The 15,200-nt window shown below is 57.2% G+C and overlaps 1 protein-coding gene and 1 long non-coding RNA gene across 2 annotated transcripts in view; both read left to right on the top strand.

The window, feature by feature from the left end:
* PLEKHA7 (pleckstrin homology domain containing A7) overlaps nucleotides 1-15,200 on the top strand; it is an 84,593-nt gene that overhangs the window by 46,405 nt on the left and 22,988 nt on the right. Inside the window, 6 exon segments of the mRNA XM_078863801.1 lie at nucleotides 8,065-8,151; nucleotides 9,810-9,903; nucleotides 10,333-10,428; nucleotides 10,808-10,880; nucleotides 11,302-11,402; nucleotides 14,883-15,049. Coding sequence (XP_078719927.1) covers nucleotides 8,065-8,151; nucleotides 9,810-9,903; nucleotides 10,333-10,428; nucleotides 10,808-10,880; nucleotides 11,302-11,402; nucleotides 14,883-15,049 — 618 coding nt within the window.
* LOC144936422 (uncharacterized) lies at nucleotides 6,954-7,573 on the top strand. Its single transcript, XR_013637430.1, has 4 exons — nucleotides 6,954-6,993; nucleotides 7,038-7,301; nucleotides 7,346-7,433; nucleotides 7,478-7,573. It is a non-coding gene; the product is annotated as an uncharacterized LOC144936422 (long non-coding RNA).

Genomic DNA, 15,200 nt, shown 5'->3' with positions numbered 1-15,200 from the left:
GTACCACACACTACAATGTGTACTACACACCGCACTAGGTACTCGGAGATGCGCAGGACCGTTGTAGATAATCGCCACCGGTGTTGGCCGTCAGCGGGAATCGAACTCGGGAAACCGGGTGTTCGTAGCGCGTCGCGTTAACCACTGCGCCACCGCTCCCCATCACCCTCCCCCATCACTCACGTCCACCGCATCTCCCACTCCATCACTCTTCTCTCCTCTATCACCCCGATCACCACCCATCACTCACCCCCACCCAATAACAACGACCTCCATCACCCTCCCCATCACCCTCCCCATCACCCTCCCCATCACCCTCCCCATCACCCTCCCCATCACCCTCCCCATCACCCTCCCCATCACCCTCCCCATCACCCTCCCCATCACCCTCCCCATCACCCTCCCCATCACCCTCCCCCGACCAACCCCCATCACTGCCCACCGCACCCCCCCACCCCATTACGAACCACCATCACTCGCCCCCCGACCCCCATCACCAGCCGTGTGTGTACGAGTAAGCGTCATCTGCATCAGTAAGAGCAGCAGCAGTAAGGCTGTTAAACATCGGTAAGCGCAGCCGCATCCGTAACGGCAACAGCACCAGTAGCAGCAGCCCCTGATGAATGAAGAAGCTGAACAATGACTTGTGGTCACAATAGCAGTATCAGCAGCAGCATCATCCGCCCCTTGGCTCCCTCTCCCCTCCCCCTTCCCACCCACCGAGAGGGGGGAGGGAGCGGGGTGGGGGACGGGGACTTCCATCGCTTTGGGCAGCCCGAGTCAGTGAAGGCAGCGAGCGAGAGTCACTGGGCACAGCAGCGGCGCTGAGCAGGTCGTTTCCTGAGTCGATACTCGACACGACTCGATACGAGGGGCCGTGACGACTCGACACGAGGGGCCGTGACGACTCGGAGCGAATGCTTGGAATGAGAGGAGCGTCAGCGGCTGGTGGTGAACAGGTTCGTGAGTGGTGAGTGAGTGTGTGTGAGTGAGTGGTGAGTGAGTGTGTGTGAGTGGTGAGTGTGTGAGAGTGGTGAGGGAGTGGTGAGTGAGTGAGAGTGGTGAGTGTGTGAGTGAGAGTGGTGAGTGTGTGTGAGTGGTGAGTGTGTGTGAGTGGTGAGTGTGTGTGAGTGGTGAGTGTGAGTGAGTGAGTGTGAGTGGTGAGTGGGTGTGTGTGAGTGGTGAGTGAGACTGGTGAGTGGTGAGTGTGTGTGGTGAGTGAGTGAGAGTGGTGAGTGAGTGAGAGTGGTGAGTGAGTGTGAGAATGGGTTTGGGGAGACCAAGGCGGCCGGGCATGGTGTGCGGTGACCACTCCACTCCCCTTCGTAGCGTCGTGAAGAAGGGTCATTGCCCGAAACGTCGCCTATCGCAGTATTGTTGAGTGTCGACTGCTGCGTGTGCCCCGCTACCAACGCAGCAGCAGCAGCTCATGTTGTGTCAGGACATGGGGGAGATCGTTGTTCTTGTTATCTTGAACGTGCGTTTGTGGTTCTGTGTTTCTGTGTGAATGAGTGTCTGTTTGTGTGTATGTGTGTGTATGTATGTGTGTATGTATGAGCGTGTGTTTGTGTGTGTATGTGTGTGTGTATGTATGTGGGGAGCGGTAGTGCTGCGCTATGAACCCGGCGACCCAGGTTCGATTCCCGCTCACGGTCAACACCAGTGACGATTATCTGAACCGGTCCTGGGCCACCCCTAGGTCGACTCAGCCTTAAATGAGTACCTGTTGCGGTGTGTAAATATCGCAACTGGGGACACAAAGGGGTGCTGGCCACCCACCCCCTCGTGTACCGTTCCGGCCTTCATAGGTGCTCGCTAACAGTACTTGCCCCAACAGTATGTTAAGGCTATACGGGGGATTTTTGTCTTTGTGTACGTATGAGTGTGTTTGTGTATGAGTGTGTTTGTGTGTGTATGAGTGCGTCATAGCAGTATCGTAAAGGTCGTGTTCGGGCGTCGTTGTATAGACTCACACGCAGACTCTCACACACACAGGCTCACACAGACCCACACGCAGACCTCACACACACAGACTCACACGCAGACTGACACGCAAACCTCATACACATACTCACACGCAGACTCTCACACACACAGACTCACACGCAGACTCTCACACACACAGACTCACACAGACCCACACGCAGACCTCACACACATACTCACACGCAGACTCACACACACAGACTCACACGCAGACACGCAGATTCTCTCACACACAGACTCACACAGACTCACACAGACTCACACGTAGACTCTCACACACAGACTCACACGTAGACTCTCACACACAGACTCACACGCAGACTCACGCAGACACACGCACGCACAGAAACAAGACAAAGAAACACGCTTAGACACACACGCACGCGTGTCTGTGCGCAGAGGAGACACAGACACGCGCGTGTTGTCTGCGTCTCTTGAGTTAGTTCCTGTCCGCTGCTGTACAGGCGCCCGAGTGAATGACTCACATCCATTGGGGTCCCTGGACATCTCATCCCTCTGCTCTCTCCTCCTAATCCCTTGCACCCCTTTCACCGTAGCCCTCCTCTCAACTCGTACCCTCAACTCTGCGTACTCTCTCCCGTTCTCTCCCTGTACTCCCTCCTCCCTCTCGTACTCTCTGCTATCCCTCGTACCTTCTCCTCCCTCTCTCTGTACCCTCTCGTACCACCTCCTCCCTCTCCCCACACCTCCCTATACCCTCTCATCCGTCTCTACCCTCTCCACTAACTCCCTGGCGTTCTCTGTAAACGATGCTTATTTGAGAATCGACTGCGTTAAATATTTGGTCAGTGTGTTCTGTTTGTGTTGTGTTTGGCGGTAATGGAGGGTGTGGTGTCTCAACACCATCCTCCTACTGTGGGGGGGGGGGGGGTGGCAGAGTCTCTCTCCAGCAACAACGGAGGGCAGAGGAGCGGTGCGCAGTGGGGAGCTTCGACACTTCACGTGGGCTCAAAGTGCACCTAGCCTGGCACAACGCGCCGTGGTGATGTCACCGCCACTTCGTGTCGTCGTTGTTGGTGTCTCCACACGGATTGTGTAACCAGCTGCGAACGGGGGGGGGGGGGGGGGGAGACCTGCTGGGCTCGCAGGAGGTGTCACCGTGCAAGAGTGACCCGCGGCGCAGCGCTGCCTGTAGGGGGCGAGCTGGGAGGACTCAGCGTTCCGGTCAGCACACAGAGTTGTGTGCATGTTGTGCGAGTGTGTTTCAGTTGATCATCTGGATAAGTGGACGATGCTGATGATGGAGACGTGATGACGTTGACGTCATGACGAGGATGCGACGATGTGGATATAAAGATGTGGATGTGATGATGAGGATGTGATGGTGAGGATGTGATGATGGGGTGTAGTGGTGGCCGGAGTGTGTGTGTGTCTGTGTGCTTCTCTCTGTGTTTGTCTTGCCTCGTGAAACCGGTTGGGCGGGTTGCGAGCTCACCAGTGTGGTTCTGTCTGGGTCCGTGCGTGCGTGGGTGCGTGCGTGGGTGCGTGCGTGTGTCTGTGTGTGTGTCTGTGCGTGTCTGTGCGTGCGTGTGTGTCTGGGCGTGTGTGTCTGTGTGTGTGTCTGTGTGTGTGTCTGTGCGTGTCTGTGCGTGCATGTGTGTCTGCGCGTGTGTCTGTGCGTGTCTGTGCGTGCATGTGTGTCTGTGACTGCGTGTGTCTGTGTGTGTGTGTCTGTGTGTGTGTTGGGGAGTGGTTAGTGCTACGCTACGCTACGAACCTGGCGACACGAGTTCGATTCCCGCTCACGGCCAATACCAGTGATGATTATCTGAAACGGTCCTGGGACTCCCCTAGGTCGACTCCGCCTCAAATGAGTACCTGGTTCGGTGTGTAAACATCGCCACTGGGGAGACAGAGGCGGCCTGGCGTGGGGCTGGCCACCCACTCCCTCGTGTGTCGGAGGTGCTCGCTTACAGCACTTGTCCCAAAAGTCTGTTCAGGCTATACGGGGGACTTTTGTCTTTGTGTGTATTGTGGGGAGCGGTGGCACAGTTGCCCGACGAACCCGGCCGACCCGAGTTTATATTCCTGCTTCTCACGGTCTGAACCGGTTCTGGGCCTCCCTAGGTCGACTCAGCCTCAAATGAGTGCCTGGTGCGCTGTGTAAACATCGCCGCTTGGGAGACAAAGGGGGGCAAGCGTGGTGCTGGTCACACACACCCCAAGTGTGCCGTGCCGGCCTTCTTAGGTGCTCGCCATAGGAACTTCCCCCACAAGTCTGTTCAGGGAGATCTTCGACTTTGTGATGTTTTTTGCCAGAATCAAGGTATGAAAATGTTTTACCATTTTTGGCAATAAAGTAGGCGTTAACATGTTCAAATAACAAATAGATACATCTTTTTTGTTCCTTGTAAAAGGTTTCTAGTTGGTGTTTGAACATCTAATTACCTGTTTTATTGCCAAAAAGGGTGAAACCTTTTATCTTCATGTCTCAGCGTGTCTGTGTGGGTACGTCTTTCCTCTGCCTCTGTCTGTGTCTCTCTCCTCTTTACCTCTGCGCGGACACGTGTGTGTCTTACCTCTGTATGTGTGTGGTTATGCGGTACCTGGGTCTCGGGTACGCTTACGACCAGCTCTGGTTTGGCAGCACTCGGAGTCAGTGGAGCGGTACCATCTATTCATCAGCTGCGTAACGCTGCGTGGAAGCCACCTGACCGGTTACTTCAAACTATCATGCGGGTTTTCTTGGCCACAGTTATGTGGCCCTCCCTTTCCATGCTTGCAAAATCTCGAGCCCTTTAAATTAACATCTGTTCACGTTTTAAAGGTCCAGGCTGGCCTGCCTACGATGCATCCTGGGTTTAACCAGACGGGATTGTGAGGAGCTCACATACCTTTTGAGAGATCTGGACACAGTCCCATCATCAGTGAGCTGCGTTGGCTTGGCCATGGAGCCCGCATGCCCAGCCACCGCATGCCCAGCTACCGCATGCCCAAGACGTTTCCGTTTGGCCGGATAGAGGGGGGTTAAACGAACGCGGCACGGGCTAGAGAAGAGATGGACTGATGCGGTACAGGAGGATGTGGAGCTGATTAGACTTGCCGATGACCGGTACCAGTGGTGTCAAGATCGGCCTGTTTAGAGGAAGTTAGTGAAGGACGCTACTGGGCAGTTGGAGGCAGTCGCCCTCCGGCAACAACGGAGGGCAGAGGAACGACGCTCACAACAACGAGCGGAGCTCCGGGTGGCTAAAACGTAAAAAGTTGGCACAGTGGGGAGCACAGTTGGTTCATCTGCCAGCCATCTCAGTCAACGCTTGGCATCTGAGTCTGTTCCATGACCTCCTGCCAGCAAGCCTCCCGACATTTATGGTGGCCTCAAAGTGCACCTAGCCAGGCACAAGCGCCGTGGGGATGTCACCGTCACTTAGTTGCGAACTGCAGTGCTCGCTGATGTGTCTGAGCATATGCGTGTGTAGGGTGAGAGGTGGCATAGTGGTTAGCGTGCTTCGGTTCGAACCCAGCGACCAGAGGCAAAATCCCGGCTATGGATAACATCAGTGGTGAATATCTGAACGTGTACTGGTCCTCCCCTAGGTCAACTCAGCCTTTAATGAGTATCTAGTACGGTGTGTAAACATCAACCCTCGGTAAACAAAGGCGGCCGAGCGTGGTGCTAACCACTAGCACCACCCCAGCCCCTCGTTGGTTGCTCGCTAACAGCACTTGCCCCACCAGTCTGTTGAAGACTACGTGGGGGATCTTTGTCTTTGTGTGTGAGGTGCGTCTCCCCGCGGGGTTGGCGCGGGGCCGGTCGGGCCGGGTCTCCCCGGGAATCCAACCAAAACGAGCACGCACGGTAGCGTGAGTAGGGTGCATGGTGGACTGTGCAGGGTGGAGTGTGCAGGGTGGAGTGTGCAGGGTGGAGTGTGCATGGTGGAGTGTGCAGGGTGGAGGGTGCAGGGTGGAGTGTGTAGGGTGCAGGTGGAGTGTGCAGGGTGGAGTGTGCAGGGTGGAGTGTGTAGGGTGGTGCACACACCACGACGCGCGGCACAACGCGACCCCCGTGCCCCCCCCCGTTCTCTCCGTGCCCCCCCCCCCCTGTTCTCTCCGTGCCCCCCCCCCCCGTTCTCTCCGTGCCCCCCCCCGTTCTCTCCGTGCCCCCCCCCCCCGTTCTCTCCGTGCCCCCCCCCCCGTTCTCTCCGTGCCCCCCCCCTGTTCTCTCCGTGCCCCCTTCCCTGTTCTCTCCGTGCCCCCCCCCTGTTCTCTCCGTGCCCGCTCGTCTTGCTGGGGGGGGGGGGGGTGCCATCACCGCAGTGCGCCGCCGCGGCGGTCGCGCCGTTTAGCCGCTCGTTCGGGATCGGGTGGCGAGCCTCCCGCCGTCTCAATTATTCACGCGGAGGATTTGTCACCGGGCGAGACGGCCAGCTCACCGGTGCCGGGGCTGAGCGGGGGTGATGGAGGGTGGTGACGGCGGGGGGGGGGAGATGGGGGTGGCAGGGGCGGTGGAGTGAGATGGGGGAGCGAGAGGGAGAGAGAGATGGAGAGAGAGAGCGAGCGAGCGATCGTGCACCTGAGTTGATGGGCGCCGGGGCTGAGTGGTGGATGACGGAGGGTGGTGATGGGAGTGAGAGGCGGGCGAGCGAGTTCGTGAGGGAGTGAGTGAGTGGTCGTGCGCGCGAGTTCATTAGTGTCGTGTCGGAGTGTAAGGGTGGCCAGGGAGTGTGCGAGTGAATGACAGGGAGGGAGTGAGCGAGCGAGTGAGAGAGAGAGTGCCAGGGGGGATGATGTGGGGTTGGCATTCGTCCGTCCAAGCTATTGAGCGGTCGAGCGAAGGAGGAAGCGACTGAGAGCGCGAGCGAGTAGGTGTGTGGGTGAGTGCGTGAGTGAGTGGTTGAGCAAGTGAGTAGATGTGTGGGTGAGTGTGCGAGTGAGTGGTTGGGCGAGTGAGTAGGTGTGTGGGTGAGTGGGCGAGTGAGTAAGTGTGTGGGTGAGTGAGTAGGTGTGTGGGTGAGTGCGTGAGTGAGTGGTTGGGCGAGTGAGTAGGTGTGTGGGTGAGTGCATGAGTGAGTGGTTGGGCGAGTGAGTAGGTGTGTGGGTGAGTGCGTGAGTGAGTGGTTGGGCGAGTGAGTAGGTGTGTGGGTGAGTGCGTGAGTGAGTGGTTGGGCGAGTGAGTAGGTGTGTGGGTGAGTGCGTGAGTGAGTGGTTGGGCGAGTGAGTAGGTGTGTGGGTGAGTGCGTGAGTGAGTGGTTGGGCGAGTGAGTAGGTGTGTGGGTGAGTGCGTGAGTGAGTGGTTGGGCGAGTGAGTAGGTGTGTGGGTGAGTGCGTGAGTGAGTGGTTGGGCGAGTGAGTAGGTGTGTGGGTGAGTGCGTGAGTGAGTGGTTGGACGAGTGAGTAGGTGTGTGGGTGAGTGCGTGAGTGAGTGGTTGGGCGAGTGAGTAGGTGTGTGGGTGAGTGCGTGAGTGAGTGGTTGGGCGAGTGAGTAGGTGTGTGGGTGAGTGGGTGAGTGAGTGGTTGGGCGAGTGAGTAGGTGTGTGGGTGAGTGCGTGAGTGAGTGGTTGGGCGAGTGAGTAGGTGTGTGGGTGAGTGCGTGAGTGAGTGGTTGGGCGAGTGAGTAGGTGTGTGGGTGAGTGCGTGAGTGAGTGGTTGGGCGAGTGAGTAGGTGTGTGGGTGAGTGCGTGAGTGAGTGGTTGGGCGAGTGAGTAGGTGTGTGGGTGAGTGCGTGAGTGAGTGGTTGGGCGAGTGAGTAGGTGTGTGGGTGAGTGCGTGAGTGAGTGGTTGGGCGAGTGAGTAGGTGTGTGGGTGAGTGCGTGAGTGAGTGGTTGGGCGAGTGAGTAGGTGTGTGGGTGAGTGCGTGAGTGAGTGGTTGGGCGAGTGAGTAGGTGTGTGGGTGAGTGGTGGACACTGAGTGGTCTCCCAGCAGTGTCATGGAGATGTCTAACTTGCTGCCCAGTCTTGTCTCTGTGCATACTCACGTGTCTCCGTGTCTCTGTGTCTCCGTGTCTCTGTGTCTCCATGTTTCTGTGTCTCCGTGTATACTCACGTGTCTGCCGCGTGTGTCTGCTGCGTGTGTCTGCTGCGTGTGTCTGCTGCGTCTGTCTGCTGCGTGTGCGACAGCCACAATGAGCGCGTGACGACGTTCTTCCACCCGGAGACGGGGCACGCAGCGGAGGAGAACGCGGGGTTCCTCCTCAACGACACCATGTACGTCGCCACCGTCACTCACCATCATCATCAGCAGCACCATCAGCACCATCAGCACCATCAGCGGCACCATCATCAGCGCCATCATCTCCATCATCATCATAATCATATATATTTGGGAATTTCGGTAAAGTTACGTAGATAGAACACGTAGATAGAACAATAAAATATTGTTCTATCTACGTGACTTTACCGAAAGACCCAAAGAATATGAATTCCTGAAGTCACGAAAGCTTTAAGTGAAGAATCATCATAATCATCACCATAATCATTATAATCATCTCCCTCTGCCTGTCTCTCTGTGTTGTTGCAACTTGCTGACACGCCCCTACGGGACATCTGTGAAAAAGAGCTTCATAGCTCATCAGATTCTTCCTGCAGTTTAAATCAAGATTTTGATTCTCTGTCTCTCTGCCTGTCTGTTTCTCTTTGTCTCTCTCTGTGTCTCTCTGTCACTCCCTCTGTGTCTCTGTGTCTATCTCTGTGTCTCTCTCTGTCTCTTTGTGTCTCTCTCTGTCACTCTCTCCGAGTCTCTCTGTGTCTCTCTCTGTGTCTCTCTCTGTGTGTCTCTCTCTCTGAGTCTCTCTCTGTCTCTGTCTCTCTCTGTGTCTCTCTCTGTCTCTCTGTGTCTCTCTCTGTCACTCTCTCCGAGTCTCTCTGTGTCTCTCTCTCTGTGTCTCTGTCTCTCTGTGTCTCTCTCTCTCTGAGTCTCTCTCTGTCACTCCCTCTGTGTCTCTCTGTCTCTCTGTGTCTCTCTGTGTCTCTCTCTGTTACTCTCTCTGTGTCTCTCTCTCGCGCTCCCTGACGCGGAGTGGGGGGGATGCTTTGCGTAACGAGACCCCCACAAATCGCCCATTGTTGCTTGTGCTGAAAGCTCTGGCCGGGCCGCAGAAACTGATACCTGGGGAACGCGCGCTGGAACACTGACGCCTGTGTGTGTGCGTGCGTGAGTGTGTGTGTGCGTGCGTGAGTGTGCGAGTGGGTCTCAGGTACGCCTGTGTGTGTGTGTGCGTGAGTGTGTGCGTGTGTGTGTGTGAGAGTGGGGAGCGGTCATGTAGCGGTTAGCGCGCTGCACTACGAACCTGGCGACCCGAGTTTAATTCCCGCTCACGGCCAACACCAGTGACGATTATCTGAACCGGTACTGGGCCTCCCCTAGGTCGACACAGCCTCAAATGAGTACCTGGTGCGGTGTGTAAACATCGCCACTGGGGAGACAAAGGCGGCTTGCTAACAGCACTTGCCCCTACAGTCTGTGAAAGCGATACGGGGATTTTTATGTTTGATCTTTGTGTGAGAGTGGGTCTCAGCTACACCTGTGTGTAATGTGCGTGCGTGCTTGTGTGGGTGTATCAGCAGCACAGGGCTTAATGCACTGTGCTACGAACCCGGTACCTGAGTTCGATTCCTGCCCACGGCCAACATCAGTGACGAAATATGTGAACCAGTACTGGGTCTAGGTGGACTAAAATGAGTGCCTGGTGCGATGTGCAAAAGCATCAGCACTGGGGAGACAAAGGTGGTCGGGCGTGGTGCTGGCCACCAACCCCCCCCCCACTCCTCCTTGTGTGCCGTGTCGGCCTTTGGAGGTTCTCACTGGTGGCACTTGCCCCAAAAAGTGTGCTCAGGCTATACGGAGGATCTTTGTCTTTGTGTAGGCCATACGAAGAGAGGGGAGGGGAGCGGCCGGGAAGTCTGGTCAGCGACACCACGAACACGACGCTCACCACCACCACCCACACCACCAGCACGGTGAGAGCACGCCACCACTACCACCATCACCACCACCACCATCACCACCACCACCACCACCCACACCACCAGCACGGTGAGAGCACGCCACCACTACCACCATCACCATCATCACCACCACCACCACCATCACCACCACCACCACCACCACCACCCACACCACCAGCACGGTGAGAGCACACCACCACTACCACCATCACCATCATCACCACCACCACCACCACCACACACCACCACCACCACCCACACCAACAGCGCGGTGAGAGCACGCCACCACCATCAAGATCACCACCACGATCACATCATCATCACAATCATCAACATCATCACCATCGCCATCACCTGTATTGCCTCGTCACTCGATTCATCCTCACATTTAGATAAGAGTCACAAGACTTTTTCTCCCCCCCCCCCCCTTTCTTCTCCCAGATCTCCAAGAAGGCCCAGCCCTTTGGGAAGGGCTCCGCCGTGATAGCGAGAAACCCCAAGGCTCCTGTGGTGAAGTATGGGTGGCTCTTCAAGCAGGTGAGTGGCACCCTCCCGCACCCCCCGGCTCTCGCGGGCCGTGTGGGCCACTGGGAGCGTCGGCACTGTGGCGCAGCGGTTAGCGCACCGCTCTTCTCGAACCCCGGTGACCCGGGTTCGAATCCCGCTCATGATCAACATCGCTGATGAATGTTTAAACCGGAACTGGACCTCCCTTCCTTAGGTCGACTTAGCCTTAAATGAGTGCCTGGTGCATTGTGAGAACATCAGCACCGGGGAGACAAAGGCGACCGGGCGCGGTGCTGGCCACCCATTCACTTCTCGTGCCGTGCCGTCCTTCACAGGTGCTGCTCGCTAACAGCACTTGCCCCAAAAAGTCTGTGAAGGCTACACGGGGGATCTTTGCTTTGTCTTGCAGGACAGCGCCGGGATGAAGTTGTGGAAGAGGCGATGGTTCGTGCTGTCTGACCTTTGCCTCTTCTACTACAAAGGTAGCAAGTGCCAGCCACCGCACAATCCCCCACTGTCCCACGGCCCGCTAACGCCTCCTCATCGCCTGCTATCACCCTTCTCATCGCCCTCCTAGTCCCTTGCTAGCGCCCTCCTTGTCGCCCTCAGACCCGTTTGATGATGATGTGCACCACGTGTAGTTCTCCACTCTTCCAGTGTCGCGAGATCGTCTTCCCATGCCACCACCTCCGTATCTCAGTGGTGACACTGGGGGGGGAGGGGGGTGAGGGAGTTTGACGATGAGTGACCAAGCCCCGCTATAGTCACGTGCTCCTGCAAACGATGCAACTCTCACCTCCTCATCCCTCCCCCTCTTCTTTTTCCCTGCACCTCCTCCTCCTCCTCCTTGTGTCTCCTCCTCCCCCCATACCCTATTCCTCCTCCTCCTCTCCCCACGCACAGACAGCAAAGAGGAGCAGCTCCAGGGCAGCATTCTCCTGCCCAGCTACGAGATCTCCCCCGTGGAGCTCCCGGACAACGTGACGAGGAAGTATGCCTTCAAGGTGAGCCACCCTCGAGCTCGGCGCGGGGGGCAGGGTGGGGGGGTAGCCCCCCATTCCGCTTAGAGATGCCTCCCTCCCCCCACCTCTGCTCACAAAGGCAAAGATCCCTCGTATAGCCTTAACAGACCATTGGGGCAAGTGCTGTGTGCGAGTGGCACCTATGAAGGCCGGCACGGCACACGAGGGGGTGGGTGGCCAACACCACGCCCGGCCGCCTTTGTCTTCCCAGTGGCGATGTTTACACACCGCACCAGGTACTCATTTGAGGAAGCCCAGGACCAGTTCAGATAATCGTCACTGGGGTTGGTGGCTGTGAGCGGGAATCGAACTCTGGTGCACCACCGCTCCCCATGCAGACATGAGATGACAGTCTAGACATGTTACACATAGTACGCATACGCACATGCTCATGCACACGTCCGCACACACACACGCTCACACACGCTCACACACACGAATATACCGCACAAGACTTTGTTTTCTCTTGATTCAAATTGTTCTACCATCGGTGGGCAATTTGTTTGTCATGTGCGTGCGCGTGTGTGTGTATGTACGTGAGTGTGTATGAGCACGTGTGTATGTACATGTGGAGTGGGTTCAACTGAGTTGCAGACACACTTCTTGGAGGCAACACATTTATTAAAACCAACACACGGGGTACTACCCCTGAACACATTAACAACATATGGTGGTGGCCCACCAGGTTAACTCCTCTAATTACACTGGAGCAGCTACGACGGACCGGACCCTGGCCTGGGTCCTTGTCCACGTGTTGGTGACTCTTGTAGGACGTAGATTCTTCAGGATGAACAACAGCAGCCGGTCCTGCTCGGGCACCCGGCTTCTATCCTCCGTGGCGTGGCTGGCTCCGCCCTTAGCCACGACCACCTTATAGAATCCTCTAGCAGGCTCTCAACCCTGACACGTGACCACCCCTAGCCCCCACCTGGGGGCCCTGTGTTGACTTTACCGGTCACGTGTCCTTCAGGGTCAAGCAGAGTGCCACGGCCCTTAGTAACCCCATTCCCATGGCCGGCACTCCTCACCTTATCCTGTAGGGGTCGGCACTGCACGCAGAGCGTGGTGCCACTCAGCACTGTCGGACAGCGCTTACCGAGCCCTCTAGGGCCGGTACTGCACCCTCATGTGAGTGGTGTCTGCGATGTCCCTACACATGTGTACGTGTGTGCATATATGTGTGCGTGTGCATGTACGCGTGTGTGTGCGCGTGTGTTCCTCGGGCGGTCCTGCACTCCTTTGCCGAGCCGTCGACCCCGGCTGTCTGTGTGAGTGCCGCCACGGAGTCTCCGTGGGGCCATAGGTAACGCCCGGGCTGCAGATGCAACCCCCATCACCATCGTCATCCTCCCATCCCCCCATCCTCCCATCCCGCACGTCCATCGCCGTCGCTACGTCACACTCGCCGATGGTGGCGGCCGTTCCGCCAGTCACACGAAGTCAACATCCTTCCGGCTCATCCTCCGTTCACATCCCTGAGCCAGTGGTGAAGATTCCATATTCTTATGGCAGGGGGAAAGTCTTGCCGTAAGAAAACCACTGTTGACTTGCCAACAAAGTGGTGCTAATTTTATCGACCCAAGGGGAAGGAAGGATGATGGGCTGAGTCGACCCCCCCCTCCCCGTTTCCCCAACCAGGAGTTGAACCCCACAGTTTGTCCGTTCCTGACCCGTTCCCGATTTTTGACCTTTTGACCGCGAAGTCTGAGAGACCTCCGACTCGCCAGCCAGATATCGGCTCACTGCTTCCTCCCGTTACGCGGCCCGCGGCCACGCGACGCCCACCGCTTCTAAGCGGCATGCAAACGAAATAAATCGGTCGCTTGCCCGCATCATAGCGGCACTAATCGGTCACTGGAGGGAGAATATTTTTTTGGCCCGGCAGGCAAACAGCGGCGCCGCGCGTCCCGGTTCGTGGTGACGGGAGCGGCCCGGGCGAGCGTGTTCGCGTGCGCATGCCCGCTAGAGGTGTCTCTTCAAGAATGAATGGGTCCTCTGACCCCCGACGCCTTCCCTGTTTTAAAACAAAACCATCGCGAGTGTGACGAAGCAACCTCACCGCACGGAAATTCCCGCAGCGAATCAATGGACGGCCATTCAACCACGAGCGCGCCCCGCGGCAAAAATCATCGATGGATCGACCGCGGCGCTTCCGGTGCTTGGGCCTGGTGGTTTCTGCTCCACTCCACGCATGCTTGGGAGTTGCCGTGCTTGCGCACACGTGTGTGGTTCGCGCGCCTGCGTGTTGTCACATTGCGTTTGTACACGCGTGTGCGTTGCGTGATTTCCGTTGGGTGGCGTGATTGCATGCGCTTGGTTCGTGTGGGGAGCCGAGGTTCGTTGTGGTCGTGTTGGTGGTGGGGAACCTGGGTGGTGGTAGCTGGTGGTGGTGGTGCGGTGGGACAGTGGGTGTCCACGTGACGTCTCTGATCGTCGCTCAACGTGGTTGTTATTGGAGAGGTTGAGGAGGCTACACGCTCCAGTCCGGGTTTCCTAGTCTCACTGTGTGCATCGGATTGGCCACGGTATTACTTTCGACGATGTGACGATCATCGCATTCCAGTGACTCAACCAGTGACTCCGCCTGAGACAAAACCCGGGGCTGGACACTGTAGCCTCCTCCACCCGGGGATCGTGCGCGACGAGGGCTGAGGTCGCGATCGCTCCGCTCGCGCTCGCAATGATGACGATTGATGGCAATGCTAATGATGATGATAATAACGACAGCAGCAGCAGCAGCGACACAGGGATAAGAATCACTCGTGCCGGTCGGGGTAGCCATTGCCGGCTGCCGTCCGGGGTTGGTGGGTCACTCTGAGATGGGAAGCCGTGCGACACACGAACTTCTTCACACCTGACGGCCAATGATGCCGACAGTGGGCAGTACAGCAAGTATCCCCATCGGTGCGCGTGGTGCCGGGGCTTCTGCGAGCTCCCCGGTTTCCTCCCACACGCAGAGACGCTCACAGTGGAGGATTCGGCCAGACGACTTTAGAGCGTTTCCACTTTCATTTGGCAGAGGGATGTCCATCCGTACGATAAACTCGCCCGTCGACTTGGCTCGCACAACGTGGTACTCAATGTTATCCACCCCTCTTGGGAGTTGGCTGCCACGTGGAAGTGAAACTCACAGACGCTGCCCCTGACACCACCGGCCCGGCTAGAGAGCCGCCGCTGTTGCTGCTATCATTGCTACGACTCCGATTATAACCGGGGATATTAATATAATCCGGCAAGCCACGTCAAGTAGACCTCCCGATGCGACTTCGGCTACTGGTGATAGTCACGTGCCACCTAATCTACACAGCGACCCCACAAACATGAATCCCTGATTCTAACAGAAATAATTAATTTTTTTCACAAAAAAATTGCAAATGAGATTTACGTTTTGGCCATGTGCGTGCGTGGGAATCAAGTCTCCACGTGTGACGCCGTCAATCTCCCCCCCCCCCCCCCCCCCAGATGAGCCCCACGGGCCAGCGCGCCTACTACTACAGCCGCGACTTTGTGATGCACTATCAGGCGCAGCAGACGGGCAGGCGGACGTACTTCCTGGCGGCTGAGAGCCAGAGGGACGCCGAGGACTGGATGGCGGCGCTGGGGCACACGGCACTGTCTCAGCCACGCCGGTGAGAGACACCGGTCGCCGTACCTCGCGAGACGGTGTGACGACGATGACGACGGTGGTGATGACGACGACGACGATTATGATGACAACGACGACGACGGTGATGACGACGATGATGATAACGATGACGATGTTGATGACGTTGATGATGA

The sequence above is a fragment of the Lampetra fluviatilis genome, chromosome 16 (assembly GCF_964198595.1).
Source record: "Lampetra fluviatilis chromosome 16, kcLamFluv1.1, whole genome shotgun sequence".
Classification (NCBI taxonomy): Eukaryota; Metazoa; Chordata; class Hyperoartia; order Petromyzontiformes; family Petromyzontidae; genus Lampetra; species Lampetra fluviatilis.
Note: the sequence above shows the minus strand (reverse complement) of the source record. Positions and strands in the feature narration are given on the sequence as shown.